Source organism: Ailuropoda melanoleuca, chromosome 13, assembly GCF_002007445.2.
Source record: "Ailuropoda melanoleuca isolate Jingjing chromosome 13, ASM200744v2, whole genome shotgun sequence".
Lineage (NCBI taxonomy): Eukaryota > Metazoa > Chordata > Mammalia > Carnivora > Ursidae > Ailuropoda > Ailuropoda melanoleuca.
The window spans coordinates 12,940,241-12,960,953 of NC_048230.1; the positions used below are offsets into that span (position 1 = coordinate 12,940,241).

At 38.3% G+C, this 20,713-nt stretch overlaps 2 protein-coding genes across 15 annotated transcripts in view; one reads left to right on the forward strand and one right to left on the reverse strand.

The window, feature by feature from the left end:
• RPS6KB1 (ribosomal protein S6 kinase B1) overlaps positions 1 to 18,452 on the reverse strand; it is a 37,475-nt gene extending 19,023 nt beyond the window's left edge. For 2 of the 8 annotated variants that reach the window (XR_004619865.1, XM_034641462.1), the window contains exons 1-4: positions 18,219 to 18,452; positions 10,715 to 10,764; positions 9,574 to 9,694; positions 7,838 to 7,906 (exon numbers count right to left, since the gene is read on the reverse strand). Coding sequence is in view for 5 of the 8 variants with exons in the window: in XM_034641462.1 (XP_034497353.1) it covers positions 7,838 to 7,906; positions 9,574 to 9,694; positions 10,715 to 10,764; positions 18,219 to 18,359 (381 nt within the window). In the remaining 3 variants the exon portion in view is untranslated. Of the gene's footprint in view, positions 1 to 7,837; positions 7,907 to 9,573; positions 9,695 to 10,714; positions 10,765 to 17,610; positions 17,720 to 18,218 lie in introns of those variants that run through there. The other 6 variants (XR_004619863.1, XR_004619864.1, XM_002923313.4 and 3 more) reach the window with 6 other exon arrangements.
• Positions 18,453 to 18,797: 345 nt separating this feature from the next.
• Positions 18,798 to 20,713, forward strand: part of TUBD1 (tubulin delta 1) — a 30,444-nt gene continuing 28,528 nt past the window's right edge. For 3 of the 7 annotated variants that reach the window (XR_002143530.2, XM_011229986.3, XM_019803876.2), the window contains exons 1-2: positions 18,798 to 18,845; positions 19,674 to 19,889. Coding sequence is in view for 3 of the 7 variants with exons in the window: in XM_011229986.3 (XP_011228288.1) it covers positions 19,718 to 19,889 (172 nt within the window). In the remaining 4 variants the exon portion in view is untranslated. Of the gene's footprint in view, positions 18,854 to 19,673; positions 19,890 to 20,713 lie in introns of those variants that run through there. The other 4 variants (XM_011229985.3, XM_034641463.1, XM_019803875.2 and 1 more) reach the window with 4 other exon arrangements.

The following is a 20,713-nucleotide window of genomic DNA, read 5'->3' on the forward strand; positions in this document are numbered from 1 at the left end:
CATAGAAGCCATCTTAACAGAGTTCTCTCTAGCAAAATTTGGGACAATCTGAGAACCAAAACAAATAATGAAGAAATGGATAATACACTGAAAATAAAAAGTGCAAACTGACTCTTAAAAATTAAATTTAGGGGCGCCTGGGTGGCTTAGTCATTAAGCGTCTGCCTTCAGCTCAGGGCATGATCCCAGGGTCCTGGGATCGAGCCCTGCATCGGGCTCCCTGCTCTGCTGGAAGCCTGCTTCTTCCTCTCCCACTCCCCCTGCTGTGTTCCCTCTCCAGCTGGCTGTCTCTCTGTCAAATAAATAAATAAAATCTTTTTAAAAACATTAAATTTAAAAAAGGAAATATAAAAATGTAATTTTTATTCAAAAGAATGTACATTCTTTATAGAAGAATGACAATATAGAAACAAAATGATAAAAATAGAAAAGTCTCCATTTTGAAATCACCATATAATATTTGATTTAGACAAGAAACAACAGATGATAATTCATTCAAAAAATGTAAATGTCTAGGGGCACCTGGGTGGCTCAGTCGTTAAGCCTCTGCCTTTGGCTCAGGGCGTGATCCCAGAGTCCTGGGATCGAGCCCCACATCAGGCTCCTCCACTGGGAGCCTGCTTCTTCCTCTCCCACTCCCCCTGCCTGTGTTTCCTCTCTCGCTGGCTGTTTCTCTGTCTCTGTCAAATAAATAAATAAAATATTTTTTTAAAAAATGTAAATGTCATGAAAAACAAAAGAAAGGGGTGGGAAAGGCTCCAGAATAAAGGAAACTAAAGAGACAGGACAACTCAATACATACGTGATCCTTGATTAAATCCCGAATATTAAAAACGAAACAGGGGCTCATGGGAGGGTCAGTCGGTTGAGCATCTGCGGGATCAAGTCCCACATGGGGCTCCCTACTCAGTGGGAAGCCTGCTTCTCCCTCTCCTTCTGCCCTTCCCCCACCCCCACTTGTGCTCTCTGGCTCTATCTCTCTGTCAAATAAATAAAATGAAATCTTTAAAAAAAATTAATTAAAAAATAAAATAAAAATGAAACAAAAACAGCTACAAAAGATACTACTGATACAGCTGAGGAAGTCTGAGTATGGATGATATACGCAAAAATAGCACTGTTTATCAATGGTAGGTTTCCCAAATGTGATCATTATGCTGTGATTATATGCAAAAATGCCCTTACTCTTAAGAGATACAAACTAAAGAAAATAAGGGTGAAACACCATGATATCTACAATTAACTTTCAAATTGTACAGCAAAGAATAAAAATTGTGAATATACATAAATATACATACACATGGAAGGGATGGAGAAAGTGAGGGGCAGACAAAGAAAATACGGCAAACTTAATAAGCATTCAATGTACCATTCTTGCAACTCTTTGGAAAGTTTAAAAAATTTCAAAGATTATTTTTTAACTGCTCAGGAGGTTTGGATTTTTTAAATAAGTAATTTTGAGAAAGTGTGTGAAGCAAGAGACTACGAGATAAGATGAGAAATGGTGAAGTAGAATCACATAAGTAAAAAAAAAAAAAAAAAGTTTCAAAATACTGTGGTCAATAGCTTCAACGTAACAGAGAGGTAAACTAAGGATGAATTAAGTAAAGACCACTGAATTCAGCCATTAGGAGATTGGTGGTGACAAGAGTTTCACTGAAGTAGTAATTAAGTCAAAATACAGTGAATGAAAAAAACATGACTTCTCAAGGAATTAGCTATGAAAGGCAAGGAGAGTGGAAGCTATAGGAAGACTTTTGTGAAGGAAGGATCTGTTTTACTAAATACGGTAAAGACGTGAATATACTTAAGAAGTCAGGCAGAGGATAGAAAATGGGAAAGAAGTGACAAAGACCCCTAACAGGCAGAAAGGGATGGGATCCAAAACATAAAGAGAGGGCTTAACCTTGGAAAGGAGAAGGAATACATCTCCTACTAACACTGGAGAGAAGGAAGTAAAGACAAGTGGAAATGCAGATTAATATGGTATTAGGGGTAGAGATTAGAACAGGAAGTGGAAGGAAATCACACGTGACAGCCTCAAATAGGAAGACAGGCAGTCTACTAAAGAGGTAAGAGGGACTGATAGCAAAGTTATAGAGAATGGAAGAAGTTGTCTAGGGACATGGAGAAAAACAGCTGGTGGGGCACCTGGGTGGCTCAGTCGGTTAAGTGTCTGTCTGCCTTTGGCTCAGGTAACGATCCCATGGTCCTGGGATAGACCTCCACATGGGGCTCCCCCCCCATGGGGCCCCAGCCCCCCATTGGGGGGGGGGGGAGGGTCCCTGCTCAGCAGGGAGCCTGCTTCTCCCTCTCCCTGACACTCTCCCTGCTTGTGCCCTCTCTCTCTCTGAGTCAAATAAGTAAATAAAATCTTTAAAAAAGAAAAGAACGAAAGAAAAGGAAAGGAAAGGAAAGAGAAAGAAAAGAAAAGAAAAGAAAAGAAAAGAAAAGAAAAGAAAAGAAAAGAAAGAAAAGAAAAGAAAAGAAAAGAAAAGAAAAGAAAAGAAAAGAAAAGAAAAGAAAAGAAGGGAGGGAAGGAGGAAAAGAGCTGGTGAATACTGAGGGTCCAAATGATTTGGGGACCACGCATTTGTCATAGCAGCAATTTACAAGTTTATGTTATTTCTGTTAGCAATGCTCAGTAGCTGAGATATGGGAATAAAGGAGCATTAACAACTAAACTATTAAGAGTAGGACTTTCCTAAACATAAGGTCGATGGGGCTAGCAAATGATTGAAATGGCAAGATCATGCTAATTAGGCTGGATTCAGAATAAAGTGAAATGAGAAGGGGGTTAAGAACTTGGAAAAAAAAAAAAAACAGGTCAAAGGACTAAAAGGTTGAGAGCCAAAGACCAAGCATTGTGGGAATAAAGAAGTGAGAAAGTTACTGTTCCATTATAGTCCAATACTTCAGAGGTGGAGAATACAGCCATGGGGCTGGTAAAGTGGAATGGAGATGAAAGCTGATAGAGTTGAGATCAAGAAATCACAAGGCTAGGCTACTAATTACTTATTTAATATAAGGACAGCAAAGATATATAGGATGACAAGGCTTAGGAGTGAGGAAAAAAATAATAAAAGGTGAGGGAGGTTTCAACCTCAAATATAGAAAATATTTTTATAGAAATATAGAAGAAAGATAGAAGAGAAATTTTAAGAATAAGCTTAACAGTTCTTCCCTTGAATTACATGGTAAGCAGAGTGAGAAGGAGAGACCACATTTGCCTCAAATGCTAAATCCTAGTATCTAGCATAATGCCTGGCACATTGCCAGTTCTCAATTGATTCAATAAAAGAAGGAATGGAAGAGGTATAACCAATCTGTGAACCACAAGCCTTTAGCCAAAGGGTCTAAATTTTACAGTGTGGACTGAACTAATGCCATGGGTAATAGCACTTTGCTTCCAGGGTACATTTTGTTGCAACTGGTAGGAAAGAGAAAGTCTTTTCCTCAACATTCCACCCTGAGAAAATACCCAAAGAGTACCATTCCTGTAAAAAAAAATCCCAGGAGAACTGATAAATTCAGACAGGTGCAAACGCCTCATTTAAGATAAGGAGACACGTGGTTCTACTCTGATTTCATCTTCAAGGCTGGAAAGAGTTATGTTCTTACCACATACCAAGTTTGGGAGGGTTAATAATAATAAAATCAGAATAAAGGAACTCAAAGGCAGCATACAGTCAACCTATTTATTTAGGAAATAAAATTCTGGACTTAACCCTAGCAACCTATTCAATTCCATTATTTAACGCTGTGAGCCTGTTTTCAGGGACAGCAAGGAAAACATGAGACAGCATCTGATTCTCTAGCCAGGCTTGGGGAAAGAAAAACCCTGAGAGTGGGAGGGAGTGGAAACTAAGCAAAAAGAGAGGCAAGCAAGTTAGGTCTTGGATGCCTGGGGCCAAAATGGAGGTCTGACATTTAGCAGTAATTAAGTCTATGGATTTCCCAATACACCGTGCCTATCCACCATCAGTGGAAAAACAACACCCTCTTCTTTTCATTAAAGATGCCCATGCCAGAAACATACTTCACTCAAGATAGAATTATGACTAATTATGGTCAGCCCTGATTATAAAATACATCAAAAGGAATAAATTAACCTAAGAATCTTGACCGGTACTTCTTTCAACATCTCTAGGACAAGCATTATTATACTATCTCCAATTCTATACCTAACATGTTTTATAGATCAAAACATCATTAATCTCAAATGATTCCAATGGGATAGACAGACAACAGATTAACAGACTTATTGATATAGAAAGTGATGTTCAGAATATCTAAACTGCTTCTTTTAAAACAATCACCAGGGTGATTCCAGATGGCTCAGTCAGAACAGCATGTGACTCTTGATCTCAGGGTCATGAATTCGAGCCCCAGCAGGATGCAGAGGTTACTTAAACAAACAAACAAAAATAAATAAACTTAAAAAAAAAAAAAAAAGACAATCACCAATAAAGTTGTGGTCATATTTGTTCCTCAACTTTTAAACTAATAAGTCATGTATACTGCTTAAGTAAAAATCAGGAAGATAGGGGCGCCTGGGTGGCACAGCGGTTAAGCGCCTGCCTTCGGCTCAGGGCGTGATCCCGGCGTTATGGGATCGAGCCCCACATCAGGCTCCTCTGCTATGAGCCTGCTTCTTCCTCTCCCACTCGCCCTGCTTGTGTTCCCTCTCTCGCTGGCTGTCTCTACCTCTGTCGAATAAATAAATAAAACCTTTAAAAAATAAAAAATCAGAAAGATAAAGACCAAAGTATTATAAACCCTGTAATTTTTGTCAAAAGTCATTTTGATTGTCTTTTAATATAGTTTTCTACTAAGACTTGTTTCAAGACAGTGTGACCTTTTCATAAATCAATCCCAAACAAAAAGACCAAGAAACCAGACACACATAACCCATTTTCAATAAAACTAGGAAATGCATCTAATTCCACACCTTAAAAAGGTAAAGAAAACAGAGTGGGATAAAGCAATGGTACATGACTCATGGAGCAGAATATGATCAAACCTAAATGACTGCACAGAGAACTCAAAAGAAGTTGATTCCATTTATAGAACCCTAGTAGGTTCAAAAATTGGAGGCAAAAATAAAAAGCAAGAAAGGAAAAAAAAAAGAGTCATTAGGGACTACAGAAGGCAGAAGGTGGAGGACTAAAAACAGGTAGATTACTAGCACTTGGAAAGGTGTACTCTCTAGACCCCAAAAAAAAAAAAAAAAAGTGAAGGATCAGACACAGAGGGAAGTGCTAAAGTAAAAACTTGACTTCAGTGAAGGTCTGCATGTTGAAAGTTTAAGATCGTCATCTCTTCTCTCCCATCCGGCTCCAGGATGCTTTTTCTAGGCAAAAGAATAAAGGATCTTTCTCAGCACCAACTGACTACAGACAATGGTATTTGGAGGTTCTCAGTCAATTGCCAGCTAACCACATGACTGTCATACACAGATGGAACTTCTGATCAGCTTTTCAGAGTTCCACTCTTAAATATGAACAATCAGTGAAAGACAAGCGGCATCTAAAGAAGGCCTTTAGCGTGGAAGAAAGAGACTAAATCAAACTCAAAGAAAACGGGAACTTAGAAAAGAGATACAATGCATAGAAAAGAACATTTCAAAGAATTATCATTAATACCCTCAGACGAATAAGAAAAGATAATGTAGTCATAAAATAGGTTGCTATAAAAAGAAAAAATGAGGGGTGCCTGGGTGGCTCAGTCACTTAAGCGTCTGCCTTCGGCTCAGGTTATGATCTTAGGGTCCTGGGATTGAGCCCCACATCCTTCTCTCCCTCTAACTCTCCTCCCCACTTGTGCTCTCTCTCAAATAATTAAAAAATCTTTAAAAAAACAAATAAAATAAATAAAAAGAAAAAAACGACAAAGCTCTGGGGAACCACAAATATGATAGGTTAAAAATGAGTAGAAGGATCAGAAAATAAATTTCTAGAAAAATCTCAGAAAGTAAACAAAAAGACAAAGAAATGGACAAACGGAAAAGATAAAACAGATGATCAGTCCACGAGGTCCGATATGCAACTGACTATAAATCCAAGAAGAGAAAACAGTAGAGGAGGAAATTATCAGAGACCATATAAGAAAACCTCCTAGAGCTGAAGGATTGGAACTTTTAAGATTGAAAGAGAAAAAAATGGCTCAGTCGTTAAGTATCTGCCTTCAGATCAGGTCATGCATGATCCCGGCATCCTGGGATTGAGCCCCACATTGGGCTCCCTGCTCAGTGGGAAACCTGCTTCTCCTTCTCCCATTCCCCCTGCTTGTGTTCCCTTTCTCTCTGCCTCTCTCTCTTTGTCAAATAAATAAATAAAAATCTTAAAAAAAAAAGTAAAAATAAAGAAAATAATAAGGATCAAAGCAAGATAAATACACCACTGTAAAAAATTTGGAACAGAAATCAAAAGAAAATTTTAGATATCTTTAAAGAAAAATAGATCTCTAGGGACGCCTGGGTGGCTCAGTCAGTTAAGTGTCTGCCTTTGGCTCAGGCCATGATCCCAGGGTCCTGGGATCGAGTCCCGCATCTGGATCCTTGCTCAGTGGGGAACCTGCTTCTCCCTCTGCCTGCCACTCTCCCTGCTTGTGCATGCAAGTTCTCGCATACTCTCTCTCTCTCTCCCTCCACCTCTGAAAAAATAAATAAAAATTTTTTTGATTTAAATTAATAAATAAGAAAGAAAAATAGATCTCTAAAGAAATGGGAATCAGGGGGCGCCTGGGTGGCTCAGTCAGTTAAGCGTCTGCCTTTGGCTCAGGTCATGATCCCAGGGTCCTCTCTGTCTCTCTCTGTCAAATAAATAAAATCTTTAAAAAAAAAAAAATCTTCAGAAAAGATGGGAATCAGTATGGCAAGGGACTCCTTAATAGAATCACTCAAGGCTAGATGAAAATAAAGCAAAATCCTGGGTGAAAATGAGTTTCAACTTCAAAACCACACTCAAACAATCAAATAAGCATAAGGGTATAATAGGGAAATTTTCAAATATGCAATATTTCCCCAAAAATTAACCTTCACGCACCCTTTCTCAGGAAGCCACTAGTAGATGGTCATCAAAAGAGGGAACAAGGGCATAAACTAAGATAAAGGAAGATATGGGATCCAAGAAACAAAGAATCCAATATTGATGGAGCCAAGGGGATTCCAAGGATTGTGGTGAAAGTCCAGTAATGGCAGCTATGCCTCATGAGATACCAATACAGATAGGAATAGAAAGTTCTGATGGGATAGCTACAGGAAAATAAACAGAACTGATAGACTACCTAATAAGTGGGACCATAGAACAGTGACCTGAACAGAGTTGTTGGAAAGTATGAGAAGACAACAGACTCAAAGAAAACAAAGCAAAATGAGAGGATGGGGAGAAGGGAGAAAGAAGTGAAAGAGAGTAGAGCGAAGTCCATACATAAAAATTCTAAAACTGTTGTATTAAGTGACAGCGAACATACTTAGAAATATGGAGACCAGAACAAAGAGCTAAAAGAGTTACCTCAGAGGAGAATTAAAAGAGCTCTCCTTTCCACATTCACCAAGCAGAAAACAGGAATACCAATAATGAAACATCTCTCACATTGTAAGAGGACTTGTCATATTGTGTTAGAAATACATTTTCCTGATTGAGAATTTTAGCCCAAAATGTGGATTTTATAGCAATTTACAACAAAGTTGGGGAGGGGCACCTGGCTGGCTCAGTCAGTAGAGCATGCAATTCTTGATCTCAGGGTCATGGAATTCACCCCCTACATTGGGCATGGAACCCACTTTAAAAAAAAGAAAAACAAAAAAAGGAACAAAGACGAGGGAAGGAATCACCTTTTTAAGCACCTTCATGGCAAATATTTTCCCAGTATTTGCTCCTGTTACTTTTCGTACTTGAAAAACCTGGATAAAAAATAAAAGTGTTTGTTATTAAAAGCTAAACTATGCTAGTTACACTCCCTTAATTCCTATTTATAGGAAACAGATATGATAGTTTATATTCTTATAAAAACGAGTAATACAAAGACTGCAAAAATGATGAGCTAAAATAGCAGACCACATTAAAGATTAGTAATGAAATCTGCTAAACATGGGACTGTCCTATTTGGTCTGCTGACATCTGGTGGCAAAGTTGGTCAGTGACCATCCAATAATGAGCACTCTATATAACTTCATACACAAAATCAAAGTTTGCTTAGAAAAAGCTATAATCAGGGTTCCTAGAAGCAGAATACCAAAAGTAAAAATTATAAAATATTTTGTAAATTTCTTCTGAGAATGCCACTGTTCTTGCTTCACATAAAACTTTGATAATAGTTGACAGGAATTACTGTTTACCTATTCCTTAAAATGGCTAACTATATAAAACATTATCATGCAATACTAAAATAATGTGAGACTCAAAGTGCATGTGTTCCACATTCAAGATGATTAGAACACATTAGAATGTGTCCTTAAGCCTAAGAAGAAACTACAAATGTCATCCTATGAAAAAATTAACACTACACACTAGCATAAGTAGTTCTTAAACTTAATCCTAACTACTAAAATGTTATCCAAATTCTATCTTTTCATAAAGAATAACTAGGTATAGGGACGCCTGGGTGGCACAGCGGTTAAGCATCTGCCTTCGGCTCAGGGCGTGATCCCGGCATTATGGGATCGAGCCCCACATCAGGCTCTTCCGCTATGAGCCTGCTTCCTCCTCTCCCACTCCCCCTACTTGTGTTCCCTCTCTCACTGGCTGTCTCTATCTCTGTCGAATAAATAAATAAAATCTTTAAAAAAAAAAAAGAATAGCTAGGTATAAATTTTCTTGGACAGAATACACAAAGGTGAGGTCATAAATTAGAAAAACTTGGGCAAATATGAAGTTAAGAAGTTCCCTTCATTTTTCTTCTCCCTCCTTACATTCTTCAGCTTCCCTAACTCTAATGCTCCAAATACGGCAAGTCAAAGAACACCAATTCAGATTGAGATCTCAGTAACAGATAACAATTTGACATGCCACGCCTCTTAAAAGTAAGGGGTGGTTTATTTTTTAAGAGGATACCTAGAGAGGATACCATTTAACCTAAAGAAGGAAAGATTCCTCTAATAATAGACTTTGCCTGGCAGTTGCTTATTTATTTATTCAACAAATATTGACTGAGTGCCTCTTATGTGTCAGTCTTTTATGTGTATGCTAGTAGGAAGAGAACTTCGGCACATCCCTCAAATAATACAAGGTTTTTGTTGTTTTTTTTTAAAGATTTTATTTATTTATTTGACAGAGATAGAGACAGCCAGTGAGAGCGGGAACACAAGCAGGGAGAGTGGGAAAGGAAGAAGCAGGCTCCTAGCAGAGGAGCCTGATGTGGCTCGATCCCATAACGCCGGGATCACGCCCTGAGCCAAAGGCAGACGCTTAACCGCTGTGCCACCCAGGCGCCTCAAATAATACAAGGTTAAGTGATCATATCCTCTGCTGATAGCCAGCAAAGAGAGACTGAAGAGGACTGCTGAACTAGGATATAAAAATTAATCTACCCAAGACAGACAACAGCTCTTATTTCAAAAATACTTCCTACCTTTCCATAGCCCCCTTTACCAAGTACCCGAAGTAGCTCAAAACATTCTGGTCTGATTTTTTCTGGCCCTCTGTTCACACTAGTTTCCGAAATTTCAAATTTCTCACAATGTTCCATGCCACTGAGAAGAAAAGTAAAACCAAAAGTAAATTCTCAAAAAGTTAAATTATCTTCAGTTTACCATAACTGTAATCCAAATAAGTAAAAAGGAAAAGGTACATAACAACAAATTTACTATCCGTGCTCTCAATAAACTAATGATTCAAGTGACAAGGCAGGTCAAGATTAGGATGGCTTGATAATTGCTTATCTGCTAGTTTACAGAATATGCTATTTATTATTTATTTTTTTAAACATTGAGCACCCCCAACTAAAATAAATTAGAACAAGTTTATTAAGCTGACAAAGGAAAAAAGTCTTCTGGCTATTCATATTTAATTCATTCAAAATGTCTATGAGACTAGGTATTATCCAACTTCATTTGACAACTTCAGAAAATCTGGGAACTTTGTAAAAGTACCCAATTAGTTCAAGTCTTTATGCTACAAAAATTCTTGCTAATAAAATGTATCCATGCACCTTTCCATATCTACTATTAGCTTGATTTAAAGAACTCCAAAAGTGGCATTTAAGTGGCAATTTGTCCCTTCAATATTTTTATATGAGTGATCTTAGTCTACCCCTAACCCATGGTTTTTACTTAAGGTTGGGGTACAGAGCAGATTAATCACCATTCTCACTTAATAGAGTTTGCCTAAAATGACTTGAGATTGCACAAATCTCTGTATAAATGATGTATTATAAGCAAAACAAAAAGTATTTGACTTTGGAGGGCATTTCTGAAAATTTTATTTTTAAGTAAAAAAAGTTGACTATTAACCTAATAAAACTTCCTAACCCCCTCAGACTCATATTCGGTATGCTGTAAATCAGAATGAATATCTTTCTCTCCAAATCTATATATGATCTTAGAACCCCGGATATATTACTATATTGGTGCTAAACTCAATAAACCAAGTTTACACATATGACTAGATAATTAAGAACAGATTATTGGAATTACATGATGGCTACAAACTAGAACTGATAAAACCTACTTGTAAGAAAGACAGCACAATGAAATCTTTTCTTATAAACTTACAGTTCATATGGTCCAACTCCCCCATGGTCCATGCTTTCATTTAACTGACCCTGAAAAATATGTTAAAGTTTTAAAAATAAATAATCTCATAAACATAAAATCAAAATACTTAATGCTTCACCCTACTACAAAAGGAGAAATGAATGAAATAGACCAGCTTAAAATCCTCTCAACTTTAATAACAAGCAAATGTGGTGATGAACAAAATAAGGTACACAATACCACAGGGATTTCACTTTTAATTTTCTGTAAAAATTAAGCTACAGATGCTACTCATCAATGATCTACAAACAAAACTAGGTGATTGCTCCTTTAAAAATTACATTTATTCAAAAGATATACTTTGTGTATTATGAAATTAAAGGCATCAGATTCTAAGTATGAATTACTAAACCAATGATTTACATAAAGTGCTGCTCTCATACACAAGACTAACATAACATGTAACTACAACCTAAGTAAGCCTACAGTTAACTACAACCAGTCCAAGATAATGTAGTGCACGATGCGGCTGACCAAAGCAAAATAATTAAGCATCACCCTCAGACTGTCAAGAGTCATGTTGACCAAACATTTATTCTGACCACAGTATAAATGGATGCAAAATTTAATTAACCTTCTGTATGCTAACAATGAACAACTCAAAAATGAAATTAAGATAACTGTTCACAATGGCATCAATAAGAATAAAATAGCATCAAACAGAAAAAATTTAACAAAAGAAGCCTAAGGCTTATACATTTGATAACTATAAAACGTTGCTGAAAAAAATTAAAGAAGATCTAAATAAATCAAAAAACATTCCATGTTCATGGATCTTATGACTTAATATTGTTTAAGATGATTATACTAACCAAACTGGTCTATAGATTCAACTCAATCCTATCAAAATCCTTGGTTCTTTTCTTATAGAAATTGACAAGATGACCATAAAATTCATATAGAAATTCAAGGGACCCAAAATAGCTAGAACAATCTTGAAAAAAGGAGAACAAAGTTGAAGAACGGACATTTCCTGATTTTAAAATCTATTTACTACAAAGCAACAGCAACGAAGACAATGAGGTACTGGGATAAGGACAGACATACAGATCAATAAAATAGAATTAAGAGTCCAGAAATAAATCCTTACATTTATGGTCAACTAATTTTTGACAAAGATGCCAAGAAAATTCAATGGAAAAAAGACAGTCTTTCAATAAATGGTGTGGGACATCTGGATATCCACATGCAAAAAAATACTTTGATCTCCTACTTCACACCATATTCCACCACACTAAAAAATTAACTTAAAACTCATCACAGGCCTGGGGTGCCTGGCTAGCACAGTTGGTTGGATGTCGAACTCTTGGTTTTGGCTCTAGTAGTGATCTCAGGGTCATGGGATTGAGCCCTGCATTGGGCTCCATGCTTAGCACGGAGTCATCTTGGGATTCTCTCTCCCTCTCCCTCTGCTCCTTCCCACTGCGTGCACACACACACTCTCTCTCAAATAAATCTTCAAAAAAAATTTATCACAGGCCTAAATATAAGAGCTAAAACTACAAAACTCCTAAAAGAAACCTAGGATGGAGTAAATTTTCATGATCTTGGGATAGGCAATGATTTCTTTAGACACATCACCAAGGGGCGCCTGAGTGGCTCAGTCAGTTAAACGTCTGCCTTTGGTTCGGGTCATGATCCCAGGGTCCTGGGATTGAGCCTCATGTTGGGCTCCCTGCTCAGCGGGAAGTCTGCTTCTCCCTCTGCCCCTGCCCCCACTCATGCTCTCTCTCTCGATCACTCTCTCTCAAATAAATAAATAAAATCTTTAAAAAAGACAAATCACCAAAAGCACAAATGATTCAAGAAAAAAAAACCAATAAGCTGGACTTATTCAAAATTTAAAACTTTTGTACTTCAAAAGACACTATTAAGGAAGTGAAAAAACCCACAGAATAAAAATATATAAAGAACATCCACAACTCAAAATTTAAAAATAACCCAATTTTTAAAAAATGTGTTAGACTCTGAATAGGTTTATCTCCAAACAAGATACACAAATGGTCAATAAGCACCTGAAAAGATGTTCAACATCATCAGCCATTACAGAAATGCAAATCAAAATCACAATGAGATACCCCTTCATATCCACTAGGATGGCTATAATTAAAAAGACAGAAAAGTGAGTTGGGCAAGAAGTAGAGACATTAGAACACTGGTACACTACTGTCAGGAATTCAAAATGGTGCAACCTCTTTGATAGTTTGGCAATTTCTTCAAAAATTAAACATAGACTTAACATATGACCCAGCAAATCTACTCCAAGGTATCTACCCAAGAAAAATAAAAATATATGTTCCGTAAAGACTTGGGTACAAATGTTCTTAGCAGCACTATTCGCAACAGTCAAAAAATGGGAACAACTCCAATGAACATCAACTGGTGAACTGATAAATAAAATGTGGTTGATATATACCATGGAATACAATTTGGCTATATGTACATACTATGACATCATTCAAAACATCATGTTAAGTGAAAGAAGCCAGACACAACAGTCCACATACTGACTTATTCTATTTATATGGAGTGTCCAGAAAAGGCAGATTTATAGAGATTCAAAGTAGACTACTGGTTACCTAGGGGTGGAGGTGGCAATAAAGAGTGACTATAAATGGGCCCAGTTTCTTTAAGGATGATAGAAATGTTCTAAAACTAAATTACAGTGATGGTTGTACAACCTTATAAATGTACTAAAAGTCACAGAATTGTTAAAAAAAAATAACTTGGCAGTAGAAATTCAGTTATTGATATTATAAAATATAGCTTTAAAATAAGTATTCTTGAATATAGTCTGGTTATGAGTCTTTCAATTTATACAAAAGAATATCACTTAACTGGGCTCTCAAAAATGATGTTTTTGTAAGTGCTCAATCACTAAATTGTACACCTAAAAATAATATTACACTGTAGGCTGACTAATTGGAATTTAAATACTTTTTAAAAATAGTAAGTTTTTAAGTTTTTACTGAATATTTTAAAATAATTTTTAAAATATTTAGGTGAACACATCTTCCTTCAAAGGTACCAGTACACACTCAAACTACACAAAGAAAACTGATAGTATTCTTAAAAAAGGGATGCTTAAATGCCCCCCAAACTGTAAGTTTTCAGCCAAAATTTGCTCGTGGTATGAATAAGTCAGGATGAAGTCTAATACCAGCAATGTATGTTTCAACATTAGACTGAGCCAAATGGATGGAGCAGTATCAAGGGGAAAAAAATTCTTGCAGTTTCGACTTGATACAGTTTCTTTTGGGAGGTAGGGTTAGTTATGGCTAACGGTTTTTTGGGTCTCTGGTGCTTCACATAATCACCTATGATGGCTTCACTTTAAAGACAAAAGACTAACTTCTCTCAAATGTGATAAAATTGGTAATATATAATTGTTTTTACTTTAATGTTAGTTTTACTTAATTTTAAATTAAAGACCACAGGGTAGTTAACACTAAACCATGACTTTGAAGCCACCTAGAAAGATATGCCCTGTGGCTATGTTTCATTTCCGGAGCCAGCCGGGCCTGTATTACCACCTGCATCTGTGTTTATAACTTCCTACCGTTACCTTCTGGAGCAGAAGCATTTGAGGCACAATGCTTTTCTGCTACCCCACGTTACCTTTAGAAAAGTTTCACACCAGAAGCATCAGGCTAACATATATAATACATAGACAACTCTCTTTCACAGGAAACTTTTTATTTTCTTTTGCTTTAAGCTTTATGATCCATCCAATGCTTTTTTTCATGTGCTACTATGTTTGACAAGTGAATCCTGTTCACCTAAGGTACTATTCAAGATACATCTCAAACCTGCCCACCAAACTATTTCCAAAGTTTTAAATTAAAATTGTATATAAATTCAAGTTAATACGCCTAAAATCCCAAAGAGGGAACATTTCATAAAAATGTAAACAAATTGTTGCAGAATGGGTGAAATATCCTTAATCCAGATATTCATTACACTGTTTATCCACTTGCCTGGCTTTTTGCTCACAGACATTTCCTTATAAAATAAGATTCAGTAACCCAATGAATTGGGAGAAAAGGAGTAAACCTTGCTCAAAATCTTGAGCTATTTAAAAGTGCTTTATAGTGCCTATTATAATGCAGGATAAGCATTGATGTTTTTTATAATTTTCCTAACTATTTGCTGTAGCACTTTATTTTTCAAAGCACTAAAAAATTTTAAACTTTTTGCTCAATAAAAAGCTGATATCCCAATCTGAAACTCATGCAGTAAGCTTCTGTGACTACTTCAAATTTTGAATTAGTAGAGTAAAAATTAAGAATTAGGTTTTTCTATTACTCTTTTAACTTTGTGTCTCCACAGAAAACAGAGGCTTCCAACATCTTCATAATCTAATGAAAATCTCTAGAGGAAAACTTTCCCTTAGTTTCAACTCACTCTCCCCAAATTATACCATCACCTGTGAAAAACAAAGAAAAAAGACCCAAATCCACCCATCCATCCCCCTCCCAAAAAACGCTCTTACCCACTGCTTTTTAATATAGTCCTTTGAGGTATTCAATCAGGGTCTTTTCTTAGGTAACAGACATTCAGCTTTATCCATAAATGCATTCATTTACTGTCCTCATTCTTTACTCACTGAAGAATTAAATATGCTGTATAAATACATATATTTGGGGGCGCCTGGGTGGCTCAGTCGTTAAGCGTCTACCTTCGGTTCAGGTCATGATCCCAGGGTTCCGGATCGAGCCCGCATGGGGCTCCCTGCTTGGTGGGAAGCCTGCTTCTCCCTCTCCCACTCCCCCTGCTGGTGTTCCCTCTCTCGCTGTGTCTCTCTCTGTCCAATAAATAAATAAAATCTTAAAAAGAAAAGAAAGAAAGAAGACATATATTTGCTAATATAAATTTAGTGTAACATATCTAAAAAGGCGTATATCTCTAAATAGGACCAATAATTTAAAAAATCCTACAGTTTCAAAAGTGCAGCACCTCTGTTATAAATTCATTTATTAAGTCTCTAGGCATAGATGAGGGTAAACTTGAACGTTTGGTTTCCTGGCAATGAGTAACACTAACACGCTGTATTTCCATGAACTAGCTACCTGCTTAATATGCCAGAATATTTTCAGAGACAGTATTTTATACACTTTATCTCACATAATCCTCATTTTACAGAGAAGAAAAAAGTGTCAGATCAAGAAATTTATTCTAAGTCACACAGTCAGTGACAATGCCTGGAGGGATCTGAATTAACTTCTCACCCATCACAAAGAGGTACAGTATGAACAAGACTAGTAAATGTAAAGAAGAAGCTATGCAATGAAGCCTGCAGGCTGAATGGAGTCAGACAACACTACTAGTTAACTATTAGTTATCTGTGTGGTCTTGGGCAATCACCTCTTTGGTTTATGCCTCAGTTTCCTTACTATACATTGAAGAAGTGGGGCTACTCTGATACGCACCGATGTTTTAAAAGTTTGTGCACTAAATGTTGCATATTCACCAATACCCAGATTTTCCAAGAATCTTAACTTCTCTTGTTTTTCAGAATTTTTAAATTGTTTTGGAGAAATCTGGATGTCACTGAATTTCCTCAGGTGGCCAACCCAATCCCATTCTCAACTCTTTTTGCTTATCCACCTTGAGGAACCTCTTAGAATAACACATTGAAAAGAAGTATTTTCAACTCCAAAAGGATTGCTAAGTAAGATATATTTTGCTGAAGGCTCTTCTTCAAAATCCTCTTTACCTTTTTCTCCAAAGTTCCCCTCCCCAGGGTAGTGGTCATATTTCTTTCTCTTTCATATTTCTACCAATCTCTCTGGCCTCCTCTTCCACACTCTCTCAAAAACCTGTTTGCTTGTACCCAGCAAAATGAATGTACAGGAGTAGGCCAAAATACATCTCAAGGAGGTCCCAGTTCATAACAGAAATCTTAATACAGTGTTTTACTTGCAATTGCTTTAATGTCTCCTGAATTATCCAGTTTTCTCCCCTGCCCTGTTCCAAAGCCACTGCCATATGGAGCCAATATAATTAATGAGAGTATGCAATACATAGTGAAAGTAATTCCATATTTGTTTCAAATTGTATGTAGTATATCAGGTATTCGATTAAGAGGCTAACTGGAATTCCGTAAGCAAACATACTAAAAAGTACCCATCTCAATACCCACCTTACAAACTGTGTGATTTTTATTTAGACTCATTTGTTTATGAAAAGAACAATATTATTTCAACCCACTTAGTTTCTTACAATGTTCAGAGCTCTTTCTTTATAGCATCAATCTTTCAGCAACAACTTACTTTCCAGAAGAGGAAAATCAGGTGAGGAAAAGGGAAGCCCCTTGCATAGTTAGAGCAAACATCTGACACCAGTCCTTAACTCATGTACTCGCCTAGACAGTGGGATTTAAAATCTAAATTACCATGAGGTTATCACGGATGATCATTTGCCCAGAATCAGTGATTTAGTATGACAAGTGTTTTTGAACTTCAAGTGCAATTTGTGATTTTTCAATAAATTTATCTTGAAAAAAGAATGATATTCCATAAAGAATAACAAACTATTAAGACAGCAAAGGTAAAACCATGCTATGCATTAGGAAAAAACAATTCTAAATTTAGTACCCTAAATTACAGCAAGGAAAGCCCTCACACCACCATTCACAAGTCTCAGTTCAAGCAATTTATTTTTGGCAAGCCAAATCACAGCTGTCAACGCTGGTTTTTTTCCACCCCCAAATTACACAAAGTATTTTGAAAAAATGTAGACATCTTCAACTAGGCGAAAAGTTACAAATGCCGTGTGTCGTTATAAATGCTTTAAAAAAAAAAAAAGTCACACGGAAAGGGGGGTTTAAAAAAAAAAAAAGCAAACAAACAAACCCTGGAAGATGCAGCAGAGCCCCCTTGCTCCCGAAATAAAACTCCTGGTGGCTGTAACAGCAGCGGCAGCGCTACTCCCGACAGAAGTTTTCAGCTGTCACTTCTAACAGCTGAGCGCTTCCTAGGAGAGAAGCGACAGGCCGAGAAGAGAGGTGGTTGTGGGAGGTCTGAAGATGTAATACTTGAAATCTTACACTCGAAGGGAAACCCTTCCGCACTTTACCTGCACTTAAGGGACACCCAGAACGCGCAGTCCCCCTCCCCCCAACATGCGCTTACACCACTCGCGCCCCGTCACACTCAAGTTCAACAGCTCGAGGAATCGACCACGCGCCCTTTCTTGTTCCCTCCACAAATAGACTGCTCCCGGCTGCGCTGATCTGGGGCTACCGGCGCGACCTGCACCTGCGAGCCCCGAAGCGGCCTCACACCTAGGGCCAGGTCCGCCCCGCCCGCTCCCCTGCCTCGGACCGCGCGGCGCCTACGCTCCTCCTGGTGACTACTCGCGCCCCCCCGGGTCTCCACGCTCTCTGACGCGCGGGGCTTCCAGGGCCCGCGCCGCCGCCCCGGCCCTGTCACCTCGGGCCCCCCGGGACCCCGGGCCTCACCCCCTCCTCCAGCTCATCCTCAGAGCCCGCGTCCTCTGGCTGGTCCAGGTCTATGTCAAACACTCCTGCCATGTCCTCAGCTTCCCTGTCTTGGAAGTCCGGCACTGGGTAAAAGCCGTCCCGCCTCCGTCGTCGCCTCATGGGCCCGGACCCGCCGCAGCCACCACCGCTGCTGCCGCCATCACCGGCTGCTTGGGCTCAGTGCGTCTGCGCCTAGGCCCTAGACTGGCTCCTCAAGTTCAGCGCTAGAGCATGCGTACAAGGTTCTGTGAAGCCGAACTGTGGGCAATGAACATGCGTAGAGCAATCTCCTGGAGCAAGCTACTGGCAGAAACATGCGCAGAACCCCAGCTGAAGCCTCTTATGGTAGCTAGATCATGCGCATTGTCGGCTAAAGCTTTTGATGGACAATGAGCATGCGTACCTTGTCTGAAGTTGATAAATTGAAATTGAACATGCGTAATTAACCTTTCTGAATAGGGAAAAAAAAAAACACACAACAAAACTCTTCGTTTGTGAACATGCGCATTCGTTCCCCGTAGCTTTTTTGGTATTGAAAGTGAGCATGCGCATAATGAGGGGGTTGGGCCTCTGAAGTTTAAACTGGACGGAAACGGCTGGTTCTGGGTCTGTCAGTGAGTGGGGTTTATGGGGCGCTCCTGGGACTGGTGGGGAAAGGGAGAAACTTGGTTTTGTTATTCTATTTCGGTGTCCTTGAGAAAGTCACATAGCCTTTCAGAGTCTTAATTTCCTTATTTATTAAATGAGAATACCTAGTTTGCAGGATTGTTTGAAAATTTTAAGTACAGTCTGGCTCGAAAGCCCCTGTTCTTTCCAGTGCTGCATAGACCTGGTGTGAGGTCTTTACCAAAAATTGCCTCTTTCATTGTTAAAAATAGTGAAGACTTGCTCTCCTATTTCATCTGGTCCTCCCTTTCCAAGCTTTGTCTTCCTGGCTGTCTACCTGAGCTAACACAAGTCTTTCTTGTGTTATTGGAGTTACCGGGCCAGAAGGTAGAGAGAGAGAGTCGCTACTTAGAAGAGAGAAAAATTAATGTTAATTAAATGTACAATTGTCGAGCTAACTTCTGCATTCTGTGTGTCCCTGTAGTGTGAAGTATATACTAGGAATTCCTTCAACTAGCATTCATTTTGTTTTGTTTTGTTTTGTTTTGAATGCATGCTTAGGGACACAGAGAATATAAATCAGATTTCAGAAACTCTTGAACTGTCTATGAATGCATTTGGGTACAGTAAATTCCAAATCCCAAAACTATGTAGCAAAAGAAAACAACTTCCTTCAATGATTAGCTCCTTAGACAACATAGCTATTTCATCTATAACACCAGATATATAGCATTTTTAAATTATATTTTTATCGATGTACATATGACATTTTATTCCTTGTTTTTTAGTACTGTAAGTGGTTCTCAAAGCCTAATTTTTCTTTTACAGGTTGCTCACTTTTTTGAGAGAATAGGCCTAGTTTGCATCTTAGCATGTCAATAGTAACAGTGCAACTTGGTCAGTGTGGTAATCAGATTGGTTTTGAAGTATTTGATGCTCTAAATACTGACTCACACTGTCCCCAGGGACTCTGCTCTAAAAGAGAAAATGAGGCATATCAAGCATCTTGCAAAGAAAGATTCTTCAGTGAGGAGGAAAATGGAGGTATGTGTGATCCATCTATATTCCTCTCCTTTACTCTGACACCTTCAAGGCCAGGTCCTCCACATGGTGTCTGAACCCCATCTCTTCCCATCTTTCTAGCCAATGACTTTGCTCTCAGCCCTTTGTTTCTGTGTTAACAACCTTTGCCTCTCCAGTGGCAACTTCCCATCAGCACATGAGCATGCTCAGATCTCACCAACCTAAAACCAACCAACCAAACAACTTATGACTACAGCTCTTTTCTTTTCTTTTTTAAAAACTTATTCCCTGGGGCATCTGGGTGGTTCAGTCAGTTAAGCGGCTACCTTGGGATCAAGCCCCACATCAGCAGGGATCCCAAGTCAGCAGGGAGCCTGCTTCTCCCTCTCCCTCTGCCTGCTGCTCCACCTGCTTATGCTCTCTCTCTCTCAAATAAAGAAAATCTTTAAGAAGAAAATTTTATTCCAGTTTATTCCAATTTTATTCTGTGGGGTGGTACAGAGATTTGGAATAAGCTTTGCAATTTTTTTTAAAGTAAACTCTATCCGCAATGTTGGGCTCGAACTCACAACCCCAAGATCAAGAGTCACATGCGGTACCAACTGAGCCAGCCAGGTGCCCCAAGGTTTTCTTCTTATCTCTTTACCTTCTCATCTAAGATTCTCAAAGGAGAACCCTCTTTAACCAGCTACAGTCCTGCTTTAGCCCTACACCACCACTGAAGTGCTCAAAGAAAAGTTCCTAGGGGACTGGAGGGGTGGGGTAACTGGGTGATGAACATTAAGGAGGGCATGTAATGTAATGAACCCTGGGTATTATATAAGACTGATGAATCACAGTCCTGT